This window comes from Centropristis striata, chromosome 20 (assembly GCF_030273125.1).
Source record: "Centropristis striata isolate RG_2023a ecotype Rhode Island chromosome 20, C.striata_1.0, whole genome shotgun sequence".
NCBI lineage: Eukaryota > Metazoa > Chordata > Actinopteri > Perciformes > Serranidae > Centropristis > Centropristis striata.
The window spans coordinates 22,305,349-22,325,835 of NC_081536.1; the positions used below are offsets into that span (position 1 = coordinate 22,305,349).

Consider the following 20,487-nt stretch of genomic DNA (forward strand, 5'->3'; position numbering starts at 1 on the left):
ACTTGCTCCAGGTGTGTTCAAGGTTTCAAAAGTGACACACTAATACTACTTGGTTATCATCTTATCTGTCACTTTACTGTGCTACAAAACTAAACTTGTCACACCTTGATGGGTATGATAAGAAGCCCTTCAGACTACATTATTTAAGATTTTGTTTCCCAATTTCCCCACTAAAAACTACTCTTACACATTCATAGTATTTCAATGAATCAGATGAATGATTTACAGTTTTGTTTGTCTGAGTCAAGTAAAATCCAGAAACAAGAGTTGAGTATTTCACTAGCCATAATAAGAAAAAAATACTTTCAAGTGGAAAGTAAGCAGACATTATTTGAAAAAGTGACTCTTACAAAGCATCAGTAGTTTCTGTAACACTTAAGTCCTTATACTAACAATTACACACAACTGCCTCTAATAACTTCAACTGGACTTCAGCCAGGAATTTCAAGGCTCATTTGAACTGAAATACCACACAGAGATTATAACGTGAGATGGTTGATTGGTAACTGGCTTTTATGAACCTTCAGAACAATACAATAGGGTTGACTTTGATGTCAGATGAGCTTAACAGTGAGGCACCTTTTCACGTCATGGAAATGTGTCCTAAAGGGAGTTTTACATTTGCTCGCTAACACTGTAACATTAAGTTGTATTTCCACTTGGTACAATGTGTTATACACATATATTTATGACTAAAACAAGTTTAAATGAATGGGATATCACTAATGTTTGTGTTAATTTTGAACATGCTCTAATCTACAGTCACCCTGAGAGCTCAACACATTGCAAATTATGAAAACCACTTACTGCACTTATCTGGCTGCACACACAGCGATAAACATGCAGTATAACTGAAAATGCAAACACATGCAAATAAAAAAACATCTTCACCACAACATTTTTTAAAAGTGCTGCAAGAAGCTCACAACATAATGGAAACTGTTTCCAGAGGACACTAAACATTGAAGCACACAGCTGGGACATGTTTTTTGGGTTATGAAGTTATTTAAGTCAGATATTTGTCATTGGGATAGCATTATTCATTAAAATAATAAGCAAAATGCTTACTTTAGGTTAACAGCAGATACTGGCAAAAATATCTCAACCATGCCACCAAAATGTAAATTAAAATTTTGCGTTGTTCTCAACACCACTGGCAGATAGCTGACATACAGTCAGTTGTGTTGAAAGTTTCTTGGAGCATTTAAAAAAAAACCCTGCTCATGTGTCGTCAAATAGTTGCTGTCCTGTCTTGTTAAACTTGTGAAAAAACATGTCCCAGCTTTGTGCATTACTGTCTAGTGTCCTCTGGAAACAGTTTCCATTGTGTTGTGAGCTTCTTGCAGCACTTTTAAAAAATGTTGTGGTGAAGACGTTTTCTTATTTGCATGTGTTGTCTTAATTTGCAGTGCACTGAGCTCTCAGAGCCAAGTCCCTGTTTGCCTGTAATCAGTGTTGTCCAGGATATTTTCAGTCTTACTGTATGTTTACCGCTGTGTGTGCAGCCAGCAGACTCCACAATGGTAAGAAAATAAAAAACAGCAGTATAAAATGTTGCTGTTAGCAAGTAAAACAACACCAATAATAACAACAACAACAAGTTTAAGCATAGATGAGTGTGTGATGAGTGTGTTTCATGTCATCTCATTTGATGCCTCAGCTTCAGCTTATAGCTGGGCACACTTTCATGACAGTTCATCATGATAACTAACAGGTGCAGGGATGAGAGATTGATCATCTGAGCCTGCGGCTACAAACACACGACTAGCTCAGTCGTAAAAGGCTGCATGTGTTTGCTTTCATTTTACATTTTTTAATCAGCTTGGTCTACTACACCTGTAGCTACCACAGAAAACAACAAGTGAATACTGTCAAACAGAAAGGGTGTTCAAAGGTCAAATCTGATTGTGAGCACTGGTGACACACTTTGTTTTAACTACTGTAACATTAGTACATCTAGATCATTGTACATTTTATGTTACAAACATTGAGGATGAGAATGAATGATTGTCAGTGCCAACTGTCTAGAATTTAAAAAATCTGCCACGTGGTAATAGTGCAGTGTTTTTGCATCAGATAGGCCGTCAAACCGGTCAATGAATTACTCATAATTGACATCCTGGATCATATTTTATCATCTTATCTGCACCTGTAGCACGCCTGTAGCATGCCTCCACTAACACACTGCTTTGGTTAGAGGTTACTTCAGTTTTGTATTGGGTATTGATAACTTCATGGTGTATTTACGATTGCTTTCTGTGTACTTGGTTTTATTCCTCTGTGTATATAGGTGGGTTTCTTACAATCAATGGCAAGTTCGTATATGGGACATAAAGGATAGTAATCCAATGTCCCCACTATCTCAGATAGGAGCAGATACGCACAGGAGCACACACAAAAAACCCTGGAAAAACTCCACTTACTGAGTCCTCTGGAGGTCTTTGGATCTTGATCCACTCTACCGACGGCCCCTTCACCTGCAGAAATCTGTGATAAAGATTCTTGAAGCCCTCAAAGTCTTTCCTGGACACCTGAAAAACACAAGGATTATATTTGAACACTTTATCCCCAAAAGGCGGCTGAAATTTGTTGAGTCATGATGACAATTGTTCCCTATCACAGATTTATTTACTGGTGCAGCAGGATGGAAAATATGATAATTGCTTCTGAAAAAGCATCAATTATATAACAAGTTTCTCTAAGTGAGGGCAGTAAAACAACTGCAAGAAAATCAAAAATTCAAATCAAAATTACTTCATGTATCCCAGAGGGGAAATTCAGTTATTCTGTTAGCTCTGATGAAAAGACACACTTTAAAAAAAAAATTAATCAGGAGAAATTCTTAGCATTTTTAGTGTTAGAGATTTTGGAGAGAAATCTTGGCTCCTTTTCTATTCCTTTCACTGTTCTTTATAACTCCTCATCCAAAGTTTCATAAAGGAGCTGGACTTTTCTTTTTTGCTGCACTCATGTAAAGTCAGCTTAAAGCCTCAAATACCATGAAGACATGAAGCAGTCATCCAGTAAAACCTGTATATTTATTCAGTGAGAAATGGAGCAATGTGTGGAACTGCTGAACAAACTCTTTTATACGTCATTTGACAATGAGGATACCATCAATAAGTATTTAACTTCATTTGTTCACCTGGGACAATGATCCCTCCCACGTATGTACTAGTATTTCTTACAATGATTTCTTTATGACACATGATACTGTTCCTCCCAACTGACTCAATAAAAACCTAACCACATCATCTCTTGAGTATGTGAGGTCACATTGCTCATTCAGTTTTCTTACTTATATTAAACTTACATTTTCAACAAGATTGTGACATATGTAAACAATCCAAATTACAGAAAAAACATCATCAGGATCTGGATTTTAAGGTCAAGGAAATTCTTCTCATTTATGATGTTTGGTGTGATTTCTTAAATTTTTTAAATAAGGTGATTTAAAAACCAACCACTAGTTTTCAATTTTTACACCGAATAATCAGAATCTCTGTGCACATATAAGGAATATGACTTTTTTTGTTTGTTGCCTTGCTGTTGAAATAAAAAAAAACAACAAACATTAGAAAAGGTGGACAAATAGAGGTAAAGACTAGACAAGACTATAATGTGCAAAAGCATGTGACAAAAATAGGAAATAAAATGAAATAAATAATAATACATTAAAACCATGAATATGTCAATATCTCTATATATGAAATACACAAATTATTAACAGTGAGAATAAAAGAAAACATAAAATGTCTATACACAAGACACAAAAAGGGTCATTTAAATCACTGAAAAATGTAAATAATTGATTTAAAATGTGTATTAAAACAAAAACAAACGAAGGATCTATTCCAAGCGGGCAATAATCATATATTACCATGCAAGTGAGATCTGCCACTGGGGTGTATTTACACTGGAGACCTGCCCAGTTCAACCAGTGTACACCTAAGAATATGTGCACATGGCTTATTGGCTTACACACCAGTGCTCACTACATGTACACACATTTTTACTATGAACACACAAGAGTAAAGTATGTTTGAAAAACTGTGTGACTGACTGACCGCTCTGACCTTTTTTTTCTCGTGTGTAGCATCTGATCGCCTGGTTAACATCTGAAAGGGCCAAACCCTGTGTGTTTGTTCGTGTGTATGTGTGTGTTCAGTCAAGCAATCTTTAGTGACAGCTTTGTCTCGAGGGGTCTCATTGTTTTATAGCAAAGAAAACTCAGATACAAAACAGATAAAATGAATGAATGCTACTGCAGATACAGTTTTGATTTTAGTTTTTGATTTATTTGTGTCCATTCCCAACACCACAAATCCTTCAGGGACAAATCTAAAGAGTTACAATTGGGCTGAAAGTCTCTTATGACGCAGGAAATAATGATTTAGGCTGATAAAATGGATGAATGTTTGTTTTAAAACCTCGCCTATTACACTTGTATGACGTATACTTTATGTATGTGTGCGTCTGTAAGCACGTAGGTGGGACCCTCATTGGCACTGTGCTCCAGTATGTGTCACTTTTGTGTTTTTCCAGTGTTTGTGTGTGACCCAACCATCCTCTAAATCACAACCAGATGGTCAAAGAGAAACTGAAGGGGGGAGACAGAGAAAGAGAGAGAGTGAGAGCGACAGGGTGTGTTAGTGTACCTCTCTCTCTGCGCCTGTGGTGGTGTCCAGCAGTTTCTCCAGCTCGGTGTGCATGGAGCTCTCCAGCTGCTGCCGCATCATTTCCTGGAACTGAGCCATCCCTCCGTTGGGTGATTTTTTACTCAGACCTGAACGGGTGAGATAGTGGAGAATGGGGGACAAGGTTTTACACTGCTGCAACATACTTGAATTATAACATATTCTGGATCCTAAAAACTCAAAACATCTGTTTTAGCCTCATCTGGCACTTAAAAAAGCTACAAAAGTGATTTTTTTTGTATGTAAAAGCAGAAAGTAAAATCTAGAGCTGCAAATTGGATCAATTAGTACATTAGGGGAGAACTTTTGGCAACTGTTTGATGATCGATTAACTGTTACAGTAATTTTTCAGGGACTAATGCAAAACATTTGATGTTTCCTGAGAATTTGCTTCTTTTTTCCTCATTATTGTAAATTTAATATTTTGAGGTTTGGGATTGTTGGTAAAACAAAAAAAAGACAATACCAGCATTAGGATACTGTGAGTCCATTTCCATTGCTTGCCCATGTTTTGTGGACCAAACAGTCATTTGAGAAACTAAATCAATAAATGTATCAATAAGAAAATAATCCTTAGTTGCAGCCAAGCTAAATCAAATACCAAAACAAATTTCAGTAAAGAGGAAACACCTACCAGATTTGTCATCTAATGTACATGTAAAATCCATATAACTACACTGCAGGAAAGAGATCAATAATGTCTAAGACCGTTGTTCTCATTCTTCAGGGGTGAAGTCACATGTTTGAGTTATTCTGATGAATTTTCAGCATCACTTAGAACCTGTTATCAGAAGCAACAATGCCCTAAAAAAGTTTTACGGTGATTGTGTAACAAAAAAATATTGCATGTGTCTGCAAGTTTTAAAGCACAGGTATAAAAAAAATAGCTGTATGCTACATTGGTTATGGATGTGTTTCTCAGAGCAAGAACTGGAAGAGTTATGAGATTATCATAGTAAAGAAATACTTAAAGATTTTCAAGGTAATGCAGCCAGGGCTTGCCAAATCTGAAGTTTAGTATTCAGGCTATGTTGAAAGTAAAAATGATACCAAGTGAAAGACAAATCCTTCACAGCTCTGTAGTTACTGGCAGACTCTGACTAATTTGACATTTGACAAAAATGACGTAAGTCATGTAATTACTTCCACCAAGGAGGTTATTTTTTCTGTTTGGTTTGTTTGTTTTTTCTGCCTGTCAGCACAATTACAGAAATACTACTCTCCTATTTTTTTTTAATGAAATTTGGTAGAAGGATGGAGCATGGGACAAGGAAGAACCCATTAAGTTTTGGGGCAGATCTAAATCACAGGGTGGATACAAGAATTAAACTATTTTCTACTTTTGTTGACATTGTGAGATAGGACGCTTCTGCAACTCCGATTACAAAAAACTTGGGACATTGTCTTAAATGTAAATGAAAATGAGTGTGATTATTTGCTTACCCTTTTTGACATACCTTCAATTGAAAACTGTACAAAAACAAATATTTTATATATTTATTGTTCAAACTGATAACTTTTGGTTTCTGAATGAATGAATGAATGAATGAACCCTTTATTGTCATTGCACAGAGTACAAGTACAAGTACAACGAAATTGGAACTGGAAATATATGCAATCTGAATCTGATTTCAGTGCTTTCCATTTTTAAAATTACGTTTTACGCAGCATCCCAATTTTGTAGTTGTTATTGAAAACTAAGCAATTATGAGCCTTATTATTTTTATTGTCAACTAGCAACAGTAGCTTTGGCCAAACTGGTTCACCGCTGCTGACAAAGTAAAACGTGACACATTCATCTGAGATTTAAGATCAAATGAAACAGGTTGGGTTTTATAAATGTGACTAGATTAACCTGCTGCCTTTCAGCATTCTTTTCATTCTTTAGCAAACCAGTACGGACAGCAAACAGGACTAACTGTACTTTTGACACACAGACAGGACATAAACTGTAAAATGCAGTGGTCAAAGAAATGTTCAGCATACCAGAGCTCATCAGACTAGGTGCCGACTAACTGCTGTGACTGCAATAAATCAAGATGATGAGTGGTTAATAGATTAATGAATGCATTTTAAAAGCTGTATCCATTAACATACTGGTTAAAAGATTCACTACTTTAACTAATTAAACGATTAGTCTATAAAATATACATTTCCTAGTTTGTGAAAGCTGTATCCATTACTTCAGCTATGTCTACTTTGTAATGAGAACATAGTGATATGGGATTTTTGAGTCTGATAAAAAGGCACAAAACTGCTAATAATATATCCTAATACATTATAATTAATGTTGCAGTTGATTGATTGAGCGTCTTTAGTTTTTAGTTAATCGACTCGACAGTGTAAAAGCTAACAAACCATCATTCAGAGTTCTAGTTTTCTTCCAAAGAACTAAAAACAAATGTGGAGTGGTTTCAGAATTCAGTAAATAATCTGCAACTGTGACCCAAAACCAGCTGCCACTGGCACATTAGGTTTGCCTGGAGGGCTAAATGCTGTATTTATAGCAGTAACATGTAAATTACTGGCCGGCTGGTTGCTTATTAGGCAGCACAGGCAGGGCAAGAAACTGCAAATGTACAGACACAAAGTAAAAAAAAAACAAAAGTGTAGCTGAAGACTTATAAAAGAGCAGTACTAAAACAAAACCAGTAAAATGAACTGGTGAACTCTGAGCACAACTTCAGCTGACTGTCTTTTTAAGGTCCATAAGAATTCTTCAATGGTGTTTTCATGTACAGATTGGAAACTTCACTATTTAAGAATCTATAGCTTATTACACATCTCCAGGGCATTTGAGATACTGTATATGGCAAGGAAAATGCTTGTGTATTGATACAAAGGATCAATAATGTGCATTCAATACCTCTAAGATCAGAGCTTCCATCCTTTACGTGAGGACACTAATAAGTATTTTAAACTTTGACAGATACTAAACAGAGCATGGTAGTCACATGTGATGGATCAGTCGGTATCTAAGGCAAACTTCAAGTCTGAACTATGAATGAAAAGCACTGCTTGTTTCAAAGGTAGTAAAATAGTTTTTTTTAAAAACGCCTAGAAGTAAGGAAAAACATGTAATTGGTTGAGGGAAATGCTTTCCATCAAGGTGGGTGATTTAGTAAATGAAGAAAGATTGAAAACATAGGTATGATGACACTTACCTGCTACATAAAGTGACATGTTTTCACATTCCATGTTGCGACCAGTTTAGCAATATATACAGTTAAATAATCAGATAAATCCAAAGAAGAGCTTTAAGTTAAATATTCCAGAGGACATTCACAGTGAAAACAGAAGTGTCATTGAAAATACATCCCGTAAATGAAAAGAAAAAAGTTTCCTTGAGGTATCCTAAGAGCTCGTTCATTCAGAAGTGTACAACCTTGAAGTCCATTCACCACTGAAGCTCCGGAGTATGACACGAAAAAAATAACAAGCACCACACGAACACATTCATCCAATCTCAGTTATCTCTCTGGACGGCAGCCAAATGTCGTCCCTGAACTGAACATGAAGCTGGGCTGGATCTTTGTATTGCTTGCAGTGCCTGCCTCTCGTTTTCCAGCCCCAATACCAACGACCACGTCACAATTCCTGTCTGTGACTCCCAGCAGCTTCTGGTTATGTTTTCCTTTCGCCTCGCCCCCTCTGTTTTCATTTTTATTATCTTATTGCCTCAGAATCGGCTATTTCCAGCCTCTGCTAACAAACAGTCCGTCAATTATTAACACTAGTGAGTCCATCCGCATGACCTGCCTGCCTGCCTCAGGGGACACTTCAGAGGCTGGAGACTGCGGAAATGAGTGAATGATGGATGGGTGGACGGGAGGGGACGGTATGTACTCTAGAAACAATTAAAATAAACGCTAATTTCACTGTTCACTATTCAAGTCAATGAAGACAACTCACGTCATCGGCTGTACCTTGAACGCCACTCGGCGGAAAACACGTCAGTTTTCGAAAAAATAGAAAACCCTTCGGGCTAATAGCTAACTTACAGCTACGACCATGAACATCACTCGCTTTTGGGTAAAGCCAGATGGAATAAAGAGGCAAAGTGAGCAAATGTTATTAGATGTAAAGCAATTTTCTTACTGTGTAACTGTAGGATGCTGGCGGAAGAAAAGTGGTTGGGGTTGGCCTGGTCCTCCGGGTCTGAAGGACCACAGCAAACCCTCACAGGAGACAGCAGGGGTACACGAATAAATATATATATATATATATTTCTTTTTTTAACAGCTTTTCACTTAAAAACGCCGGGCTTCTGTTTCCATTCGATATACCTGACTAGGTTAAAAAAGAAAACTTAAAAAAAAAATTATTAGTTTGAAGATATTTTCCACAACAGTGCCATTCCAGTAAGGGGCGAATTGGAACGTTGCAGGAAGATAGCAGCCAATGAAAAAGCTTGTTTCCCCGTGACGCAGTTTTGACAACCAATAGCTTTCTGCAACGTACAATATGATTTCCGACAATTCCGTTAAAGAATGCTGTAAATGTTGTAATAAAGTAATTACCCCCCAAAAGCTCAAATGTTATTATGCCCTTTGTATATATACGACAACTACAAATATCAACCCCATCTTTTTTTAATTATATATATATATATATCTTTATTATCTACTGCTTACTATCACTCAATGAGCATTAAATATTTCACTAGATTTATCCAGTAAATGTTGGAATTTTAACATGTTTGCTAGATATGGTCCTTCCAATAATGTCATTTTAACCAGAAATGACACATTGTGAATTTAACCAATTACTAATGTTACATAACCACTCTCCATGCTGCTGGGAGGGGGGATTAAAAACTAGTAAATACTGCCTCTGCCTGGTGAAAATGGGACATTACACTATTTTTCAGCTTCTTATGTACATTGTTATACTTAAATGAACTGTCTGCAAATACCTTTCACAAGGGGTGGACATTGCAGGTAATAATATTTATGTCAGATATAGTTCTGTGCAATCAAAACATGGGTTTATTAAAAAATATTTTTCTCAATATGATGTCTGAAATACTTAGGAATCCCTACTGGGAATGACTACAATACTCTGTACCATGCAGTCCAGTGTATTAAGCATAACAACTTTTCATTATTATCTATACCCACAGCTGTGGTGTCCACATACTGGTACAGAAAGACTATAGGTAATCATATTCACCCCTACCCCTTCCACAATGCTTGCCTCTCTGTCCTAACATTAAGAAAACCTGAAGTTTGTCCCTCCATCTCCTACCTTTCTATTCCTTTTAATCTAATACAGGTTTGTGAGTGGTTGGAGAGAAATTGGGTAAACCCTAGACATCTTGTCAGTACTGATTGTATTTCTACTGTAACTGCAGTGCAGAGTCCGAGACAAATTTCCTGCAGGGACAATAAAGTGTGGCCTAATCTATCCCTCTATATCAGGGCTGGTGCAGAAAAAACACACATCTACAGGCAATTTAGTCATCAATTCAATTAACGTGCATGTCTTGTATCCATGTACATGTCAACATCTACAGAAATAGCCCGTCAGGCCGAAAACTTAAACCATGAACCTTTCTACTCTGAGGTAACAGTGTACCACATAAACCTATTAATATTGCAACTTCAGACATGGCAACAATATGCCTATTTGTTTGCCTACAAGATGGCTAACACACTTGAAAGGACATGTAAAACTGTCAAAATAACACAACTACAATGTTTAAATGTTTTATTGTTTAGCTTAAAAGTTATTCATTCCAGTGTTTGAGGACTTAGTGCATCATTGACTCCATGTAACAACCATCCATGTTTCACTTAAACTCAGAGAAAAAGTATTGGAAAATAGCTGGTAACAAATTTGGTTGACTTCCAGTTTATACTGTAAACCTAAGGTGGAGTTATACTTGTGCGTCCCAGCATAAAGCGCTCCTCCTGTGGGTGTCTCTGTGGTCTTATGAAAAGGAGACTTATGCCGTGCAACCGTTTACAGCCAAAGTAAACATAATATTTATGCACTGGTCTGCACAAGCAACCCACACTAGCCAATCCCTGTCTCCATTTGGTCTCTCTGTAGCTGCTGTACATTTTTGAAAAGGTGCACCTTAGCACTAAAGCTACAGTGTCTATGTACAAAGGATTAGTTTTTATGCTATAGCCTCCAAACACACAAGTATAAACCCAACTTTACACTCATAAACACTGACCACTCACTCTCTCTCTCGCTCTAACACACACAGAAATGCAGGTATTGGTGGAGTGCTTTATCACAGGCGTGCGTCTGGAGTTTGAGGGCTGTCTAATTGTTGGTTGGGTGGCCTTGCAGGGTCTAGTCATTCTGACAGGAAAGACACAGCTGTATCTCTCTCCTCTATCAGCTCTGCCGCTGTGGCATCCATCTTTGTTTGGGAAAAGTCGTTGATGCTCAGCCCCTCCACAATCTTCCAGGTCTTGTCCTGAGAGAAACAAAATGCCTTCATAAGATTTGTATTTTGGAACATATGCCTCCATGGCATATCTCCACCATTCCATGTTTGGGGACAGACACAATGTAGTTTATTGCTAGTTATTTGCTGGATCCAAAACATACTGAAGGTTGCAACAAGAGTGATCACAAGGAAAGATCAGTCTCACCTTGATCTGGACAGGGAATGAATAGATGAGGTCTTCTGGGACTCCATAGGAGTTGCCAGAAGAGTAAACACCCATGGAGATGAACTCACCCTGAAAAAAGGAGAAACTAGTTAAAACTCAGGAAAACAACAATCAACACTAAAATTTCAAAGACTTGTATGTAACCTGTCATAAATCAAAGACTTGACTTTACCTTCTTCCACCACAAAAGAGGTACAAACATGGACAAAAATCAACTGTAACTCACTTATTCAAGATTTAAGATTCTTTATTGCTGTTCAACAGTGCACTATAGTACAAAATTACAAGCAAAGCTCACAAATAAAAAACACCACACATAATTGTAAAATAGAGTTAGCCACAAACTCATACAAGTCTGTAGTGTATTAATTAATGACTTAAACTCTTGTGTGAGCACAAACACACAAATATGCATGGACACAGATTTATGAAGCCATCCATAACTACGGTTACATTTTGTGTAATTCTGAGCACAAACATGATTTTAACCTCCATAGTTAGCCAGAAAAAGATTTTGGAAAAGATTTACACCCTAATTTATATTAAATATATATATATAAATCTTTGTATATGAATACCTCTGTCCTCTCCATGAGTCTCTCAATGACAGGCAGGAATAAAAACAAGCCAAATTTTAATCTTATTCATCACATTATTAGGTCAATATTATATTGTGTAAATTATTATACTTTGACACCTATTGCTTGAATTGCTTGGTGTGTTGAATGCAAAACATCACATGCACTCAGTGAAACTAACAATGTGAAAAACATTGATACTCACGTTATTTTTCCTTTTCGCCTTACCATGACCGCCAAAAAATTAAAATTTTTCTTTTTTGTGTTCCTGGCGTTCAAATTAGCAGCCACATCTTTATTTCTCACCACATCTGGCAACAATATAAATAAAAATGGTGTTTACCTCGGGGGTGCCAGACCAGACGTCTCTCATGTGGTCACAGATGGCTTTGGCTGCAGACATGGCGCTGGACAGCTTCCTGGCCTTGATGACTGCAGCGCCTCTCTGCTGCACTGTCTGCAAAAAAAAAGCATGAACCATGTGAGAAGAACTGAGCGTATAGGATTATCTTGTGTTATGGAGCTGTGCAGCTAGTTTGGGTTTTATCTGTCAAGGAGTTGAGATAAAAGCTGAAATGTCTGGAGCCATTATCTCTGGAATTTTTAGGCAAAAAAATAAATTACATTTGAAAAACGAAATGTTAGTCTGTGTTTCTGAAACAATGTCTTTGTCATTTTCAGTCCTTGACCAATGTTTCAAAACAGGTGATTGAGGCTTTTTTTGTAACCAGTGTTACAGTCATGTGTATTTGCGGAACAGGCAGCAGCTTAACGTGATCTTAGCTATCAGTCTGACGATGATTTAGCCTCTTGGGTCAACAGCTAACAGTTCGACTTTGTGTTTACAGTCTGATTACAACTGCAGCGACACTTTCTGTAGATGTTTAAGTCCAGACAACATGAACAGATTACTGCACGATTGCAGATAAAGATTAAATAAAAAGCTAAATCATTATCAGACGATAGCTGGTTCCAAGATTGCATCAGCCAATGTGGCCTGCCTTTTACTGGGGATTTCCACCGGGCGCGTTACAGCCGCGGAACGGCTCCACCGCGGTTTCGCTCCGTCTTCTGCCCAGCGTCAATTCACACCGGGCGCGTTACAGCCGCGGCACGGCAGCATAGCGAGCCAGCCGTATACATGCGAGATAACGAGATCACGCGATAATCCGGACCATACAGGAGACCGCGAGATCCCGTGATAAACTCTTATTTATACAGTCTATGGATAAACTGTGTGTATAAAGTAAACAACAACAACAACCAACAGCTTACTTTGCTTCTCTGACATGAAAGATCTGTTGATCTGACCATCTATCCTTATAAAAACAATATGTTATGTCATAAATGATTGTATGATGTTCCACTTCAACAATCAGTCTCTTGTCGTCCATGTCTCCGATCCTCTGAGACCCTTTGATTGATTGATTGCTGATCTGGTGCCTCGGTCATAACATAATGTTGATGTGAAGTAGTTAGGCTGCATGAACTGCGTATTGTGTTTTATTTTGAAAGGGGGTGGAAGTGTTTTACGTTGATTCTGAGTCAGACTTCCTGTCTGGTGCGATCTGCTCTGTTGAGATTTACGCGGTTCAGCAGCGGCTCCCGGAGAAAATAGAAGTCCTACCTAATGCTCTCGGAGAGCTGCGGCTGAGATGTTGCTGTAACGTTCCGCAGCGCGCCCGGTGGAAATCAGGCTTTATGGTCTTTAAACACAATTTACCTGCATGATTGGTTAACACTAGGAATTGAATGCTTCTGATAGCAAAATATTTTCCAATATTTATTTTTAAATTCTTTATGTCTATGCAGATATCTGTTCAATTAAATCAGGTTTATTGTCATCAGGACATGTGTTACTGTCTTGTGTCTCTCATAAAATGTTAAAATATTTTTATTATATTTGCAGTTTTGTTCTTTTTTAGCACCTGCTAAGCATAATTTTTGCATGTTGTACATTGTTGAGCGACTGAAAGGAACTTAGTAAATATGCAAAATGTATCTCACATCCCAATAAATTATAGAAGGTGTTCTTCAACTCACAGCAATGAACTCTCCTTTAAGCCAGGCATCATCCTTGACTGCCTCAAAGCAGGCGAGCTCACTACCAGACATGTTGACCAAACAGTGGTGCACGTCTGGGTACTGGGTGGACGAGTGGTTGCCCCAGATGATCACATTCCTCACATGGGTGGCAGGAACGCCACAGCGCATCGCCACCTATGAGACCGGAAGGCAAATTGAGGTTTTAACAATCAGCTCAGACAAAGAGCTGAAAATGTGTATATAAAAGAAAGAGTGAATAGAAAAAAAGCAGAAAACACACCTGAGAGCGAGCCCTGTTGTGGTCCAGACGGGTGAGGCAGGAGAAGTTCTCTTTGGGGATGGAGGGAGCAGACTTGGCTGCAATCAGGCAGTTGGTGTTGGCAGGGTTTCCTACAACCAGCACCTGAAAACACACACACACACACACACACACACACACACACACACACACACTTAAAATACAACCTGAGTGATTCATCTGATTTAACTAAGTATAACGTCATTATTGTAACAGCTTACTAATTAGTCCTAACTAAGTACATTTACTCAAGTGCTGTACTTAAGAATAATATTGAAGTTCTTGTACTTTACTCACATATGTAACATTTTACTTTTACTCCACTACATTTAGAGGCAAATATTGTACTTTTTACAATACATTTAACTGACAGCTTTTGTTTCTTTTCAGGTCGAGATTTAACATTCCAAAAATTTTATCAATTTCAAATGATGACACATGTTTACAAATTAAACCACATAAAAGTATATGAAGTAGTTTAAATTAGCAACAGTACAATGCTGTTTAAATAAATGCATGACAAATAATAACCCTTTTAATATATTTGGAATATATAAATCAATCTGTGTGGGTACATTCTGCATAACGAGTACATTTACTTTTGATACTTTAAGTGCATTTTGATGCTGATACTTTTGTACTTTTACTTCTTTAACTTAAGTAAGGGAATACTTCTTCCGCAGATGGTGCTATATACTTCTTTTGGGATAGATTTGCTTGATCAAAAAGCAGCTGGAGGATGTAATACGCTTAATATTATAAAAGGGACATGTATTTGGCTGTTTCTACAGAGTACACCCAATAACGTCACACAAGCAACATAGCCTGAAGCAAAATAGTTTTAGCAAAACAGCCTTCGACACAAGTAGGAAAGGACTGGAGTGAATGCAGACCTGCATGTCAGTACACGTCTATAAATAAAATCCTGTTTCAATACCTTGACGGTCTTCTTAGCGTACTTCTCCAGGGCGGCTCCCTGGCTCTTGAAGATTGACACATTGGCTTTGAGCAGGTCCTTCCTCTCCATGCCCTCCCTCCTGGGCATGGAGCCCACCAAAATGGCTGCATCCAGGTCCTTGAAGGCAACCTCCTCCTTGTCAGTGGGGACAATGTCTGTGGATAGATAAAATGAATTTATTCCTGGTGCTGGTTGAATTTTTCTATACCTTTTTTTGACACTTTGTTGTCAAAACACAGTACAGAACAGAAAGATAATTGGCAGGCTTCACAATATCCAGAGATAACAAACTTTCTATATTAATGATCAGGGGTAGGTGAGCTTTATTCAGCAACAGCACTTCATATTTTGTATTTAATTTACTCCAATTGTCAAAGCAGAAAGTAATGTTGGATTGTTTATGTACTTTGTTTGTTTCATTTTGCATCTAAAAAGAGAGCCTTGCCACATCTCAACAAACAAGTTGGTCACTATTTACTTCTGAGGACACATGATGCACAAGGTCTCAACATTTTTACAAACTTTTCCCTAAACTGACCTGACTTTTGTTCTTCAAGCTGTTTATTTTTAAGATGAAAATACAAATACACATACAACATGGGAATGACTGTCTCTAGGTCATGGTCAAATACATTTTTGGGCAGTTTCTAACTTGACTTATGTATAGGGTGCCAGTTCTTAGCCAGGTCTCAACTGTGATAGAGAAACAGGTTCCTTCAGTTGGAACCCAATAAACCTGTTAATACACTCCCTAAAATAATTACACAAGTACACAAAGTACTCAGCTAATGTCCCCTAAGCTCTCTCTGATAATTCATTTACAGGACATTTCTCATCTTGAATAGTTTGAAGTCAAACAAGGCAAACAAGTTTGAGAAATGTATTTTGGACATATCCTGTGTGACTAGTATTGTATTGTATGGCCGGGGCCATCTCAGTGCATGAAGCGTTGTCTTTGCAGCACTGTTGGTTAATACAGGGGCCTCTCACAACCCCTGGCCAAACAAAGCAAAGGACAGCACCAATTCAAAGGAAAAATTCCAGGTCACAATGGAGATGGCACATAATGGCGCCTCACGACTCATGTCATGACAGCGGTTGTAGTGATGACACTAAAAGTCCCAATGGAAACCACTGCCCATATTTACCAAGTGACTCTGATGAGGTATTAAGTCCTAACTCTCTTACACTTCTTACAGTGATGCATTTTGGGTCCTCAGAGGAGAAGCATTTAATTAAATTTCCAAACCAAAGAAAATGAATCCATCTGCATCACTGTCAGAGCAGGTGGTGGATGATATTCTGGGAGGTGTGTAAACATACAGTGTTGATTTAATTTATAATTGCAACACAGCTGCAACATTTATTGTTTGGGATACAGCAACTACGATTGTGTTTGGCCATCCAATACCTATTCATATTCAATCATTTTAAATAAATGACATTATGTATAATGTTTGATTTTGTGGCTCATTGGCCTGGGTGTGATAGAAAATCCTATGTGCTAATCCTGGAGATCACAATACTGAACACTGCCTAATTACTCTAGTAAACAAAATATGGTAACATTTAATAGAACTTCAACTAAAGTAAGAAAGAGTTCTGGCAAAGGGTTCTGCCAAAAACTGAATTTGTGGAGTGATTTTGAGATCCTTACATTTAAATTGAGTGTTTGCTCTATAACAATGAGCTGAATGTCACAGTACAGATTTATGCCCCTTGTACATGTACTCCTTTACATTTAGAGGCTCCAGAGAGCTGAAGCTATACAGAGGCATTTATTCTTTACAAAATGTGTCTGATGATGGCAAATTCTTGGCTCAGAGCTACAGTTACTGGGTGTGGGAATCACAGGATAAATCTTTATTACTATTAGCAATAGTAAGAGTGTAACACTGTTATTAACATTAAATGCTGAACAAAATAATAATATTCAAAGCAAAGCAATCATCAACAATAGCTTTTTATTATGTGTGAATTAAAATGAAATCAAAACCCTAAAATGGCAATATAACAACACCGTAAGAGAATTATAATACAACTCCAAATTCTTTCTACAAAACAGCGGACTGTAATGTAAAAATCCATAGCATTTAAGGACAATTATTCTGTAGTTCCCCCACCCTTAAATTTCAATTACCTCTTAGAAGTGGGAGGGCACAGTCCTGCAGCTCCATCACAACACCTTCCAGGACTGGCAACATGGGTGTGATGTCCAAAAGGAGCAAGATGATTGGCTGACAAAAAGGAAGAAGCAAGTGGGATGAATGATATAAAATGGGGAAAAACACATGCTGAACTGAATTTAAATGTACTTAACATCATAACTTCCCTGTTTAATGACATGTCAGTGGGGGGCTTAGGTGTCTCTGGAACAGAGTGTGACGGCCTAAGCCATTTGGCTCACTGACGGCGGCATGTGCCAAATGGATCAAGTGGTTTTAAAGGTGGCCTAAGAGCCTCAGTATGAGATCCATTTCACTGACTTCAAGGACAATCCTGGCTCGTCCAGGAGCAAGTGCAATCTGATCACTTCCCACAGGGGCAACATCTGCCCAGAGTCACCCCAGATATGATGTGGAAAAACTTGTGATATTCACTGCTGTTGCATGGGGGCTGCCTGTGTCCTGTGCATGTATTTCCATACTGCCCTTACATTGCCTAATGACATAAGGGAACTGTGTGAGTGTGCAAGACAAAGCCCGTCTTTACCTGATCTTTGCCAAAGACATCTCCCTTGGCAATGCTGAACAACAGAGAATAGGCAATCTGCCCAGCAGCGCCGGTCACCAGAACTCTAATAGGCTCAGACTGCAAGACAGAAGGCAAAGAACAGTGCTGTTAGTACTATTAGCATTGATTTATTAAGAGGACAGGTATGAAAGTGACAGTTTCCAGTGCACGTGGGTGCCTGTGTATCTATTCTTGTCAACAGGATTTACTAAAGCAAGGGGGAGGGGGAGGTCACTTCAAAAATAGACCCTGTGCTTTCCATTGAGGACTCTCTGTTACATAACAAAACCAGGATATACTTAGGTTATCAAGTTCATCGCCATCTTTACCATTCACCCAACGCATTCATTCAAACTCCCAAAGTGACCAAACTCGCTATGTAGCAAAGCGTAAACGTTTAAATGAACATGAAACGAGGATTGAATGGGTTTTTAAATAAAATAAACTTTCTATTTGGCAACGTCATGCCGCGAGACAGGCTACAAATGTCGTTAAAAATGAACTATGTCGAACTTTGCACAACTTTGAATTTCTCATTGAATCAATATGAATACCGGCGGGTTTTATCTACGTGACAATGCATTATTCACAAAGGAAAAGTCGATATATGCGCTGTTTTTACTCACCATGTTCACACGATAGCTTGGACTGCTCTCTCTCTCCCCACTTCTCGCTCAACCTGGACGTCACTCCTATTTAAATCCTCATTTGATCACGACACTTGTAACCGCTTTATGGCAGATTGTAGATCCGGGTAGTTGTAGTTTTTGACAGTTAATGTAGTCCTTCATCGGAAGATATACCCTTGACAAGTAATACCGCAGATAGTTAGGTTAAAGAAAACACCGCTGACAGTAATAGTACTATTTTGAAGGGTGTTTGAAAATGCTTCTCCTAGATATTGCTGTTTTAATAGGTTAACTGGTTGCATTACAGGATGGCTATGCACGTTAGCATAGCCATTGAAGTAGCGCTTGCTGTTGCTTAGCGACCTGTATCCAGCAGCAGCAAAGAGCCAACTAGCATCGTGTGTACATGGTTTGTTTGTAAACTTAGCTTAGCAAGTCGTAGGGAAAATAGAAAGAAGAGAGACCAACACGTGTAATTAAAACCACCGGACAGCGACTAATGGCGTTATATGAGTTATCTAGACGAAAAGAAACTGGTTAAATGTGAACGTTTTCAGCGCAAAGCAAGTTGTTAACGTTTGTATGATGCTAACTAACGTCATCTAGAGGAAACTGTGTGTGCCGTTCACGTGTTTTAATCCATCTAACTGGGTTACGTAAACTATGAATGTTTATAGTGAAAGGCACGTTGTAAGTTATGTAAGTTAGTTGAGTTAGTTGACGTCTTCTCGAAAAGAAGCGGAAGCTGACCAGAATAGAGGAGAGCACAAATACTTTTGCAGTTTTCAGTCACTGAAATATTCAAGGTAAGTTGATGATAGTAACTTATTAACTATTTCTTCCTTCCTCTTGTTTGTATCTGTGTGTCAGATATTGTGTTGTGTCTGTCACTCAAACATAGATGCATGTCTTGGTTTCACTTAAATTATTCTAGCCTGAGCTCTTAGTAGTTATTACAGGGATGGGCAACTTAAATGCTGGAGGGGGCCACAATTTTTCATGGACACTACCACAGGGCCACATATAGGACCGTGCACTTCATCAGATATGATGAAACTGCTATTTTAAATATGTTTACAGTGCAGTAACTTAAAATATTTCATGCTCAAATGCATGTTTAACAGTATAAATAGGAATACAAAAGGCTTGAAGCAAATACAATTAACCACTTACTGTGGGTTTTTTTTTTCAGTGCAAGAACAGCAGACCAATATTAATTGCAAGAAGTAATTTTGTGCATTTTTACACTGCACTTTTAAGATTTCATGCTCAAATGCATCTAGTTGTACTGAGGGCCACTTCAAGTGAGGGTGCAGGCCGTATGCTGCCCCCGGTTCTCCAGTTACCCATCCCTGAGTTATTATGTCAAGAATATTGATTGATCTCTGTTTATTTGAACATGTTAACGTTAAAAACAAACAACATATTTATAGTAAGAACAAAATACAGTTATGATTAAAAAATAGAATAAAAACAACACAAACAAGAATAACAATACCATTTTCTGAAGAAATTTAGCAAAATCACAGTAAACAAAATAATAAAGCCCATATAAATATTTCAGGTCTGAAAAGGAGTAGGAAAAAGTGGAGACCTTGTCAAGTTACACCCCATTTCGTTTTTCTTTTTTCTGTAACATTTATTCCTATGATATTCCATAACCTTTAACCATACATAGTCCGACTTTCCGTCTCCCCTCATACTATTCCATTCCCTCGCTCAGCTCTTCTGTCTCATATCCCGTCAATATGTCATATTTATACATTTGTTTACATTTTTTAATTGTAACAGGGTCTGCAGTTTCTCCAGAAGCACAAGGAATGACTTAAAGGATTTTATAATAGCCTCACTAAATGAAATACTTAATCCAATATCTCCATCTTAATCAAACCATGCTTTTACCCTGGACATGTAAT

At 37.9% G+C, this 20,487-nt stretch overlaps 3 protein-coding genes across 7 annotated transcripts in view; 1 reads left to right on the forward strand and 2 right to left on the reverse strand.

Moving 5' to 3' along the window:
* Nucleotides 1-9,147, reverse strand: part of ugp2b (UDP-glucose pyrophosphorylase 2b) — a 36,516-nt gene extending 27,369 nt beyond the window's left edge. Inside the window, exons 1-3 of one of the 2 annotated variants that reach the window (XM_059359371.1) lie at nucleotides 8,796-9,147; nucleotides 4,659-4,786; nucleotides 2,424-2,531 (exon numbers count right to left, since the gene is read on the reverse strand). In XM_059359371.1, the coding sequence (XP_059215354.1) occupies nucleotides 2,424-2,531; nucleotides 4,659-4,757 (207 nt within the window). In that variant the 5' untranslated portion in view covers nucleotides 4,758-4,786; nucleotides 8,796-9,147. Of the gene's footprint in view, nucleotides 1-2,423; nucleotides 2,532-4,658; nucleotides 4,787-7,861; nucleotides 8,314-8,795 lie in introns of those variants that run through there. The other variant, XM_059359370.1, reaches the window with a different exon arrangement.
* A 1,244-nt stretch (nucleotides 9,148-10,391) lies between these two features.
* mdh1ab (malate dehydrogenase 1Ab, NAD (soluble)) lies at nucleotides 10,392-18,875 on the reverse strand. Its single transcript, XM_059359173.1, has 9 exons — nucleotides 18,569-18,875; nucleotides 17,922-18,020; nucleotides 17,350-17,446; nucleotides 15,189-15,364; nucleotides 14,234-14,356; nucleotides 13,951-14,127; nucleotides 12,251-12,364; nucleotides 11,309-11,398; nucleotides 10,392-11,130 (listed from the first exon to the last, which is right to left on the reverse strand). The coding sequence occupies exons 1-9, from the start codon at nucleotides 18,569-18,571 to the stop codon at nucleotides 11,008-11,010; spliced, it is 1,002 nt and encodes a 333-aa protein (XP_059215156.1). The 5' UTR covers nucleotides 18,572-18,875; the 3' UTR covers nucleotides 10,392-11,007.
* A 358-nt stretch (nucleotides 18,876-19,233) lies between these two features.
* Nucleotides 19,234-20,487, forward strand: part of wdpcp (WD repeat containing planar cell polarity effector) — a 95,459-nt gene continuing 94,205 nt past the window's right edge. For all 4 annotated transcript variants that reach the window (XR_009396300.1, XM_059359170.1, XM_059359168.1 and 1 more), the window contains exon 1: nucleotides 19,234-19,377. The gene's annotated coding sequence lies outside the window, so the exon portion shown is untranslated. The remainder of the gene's footprint in view (nucleotides 19,378-20,487) is intronic.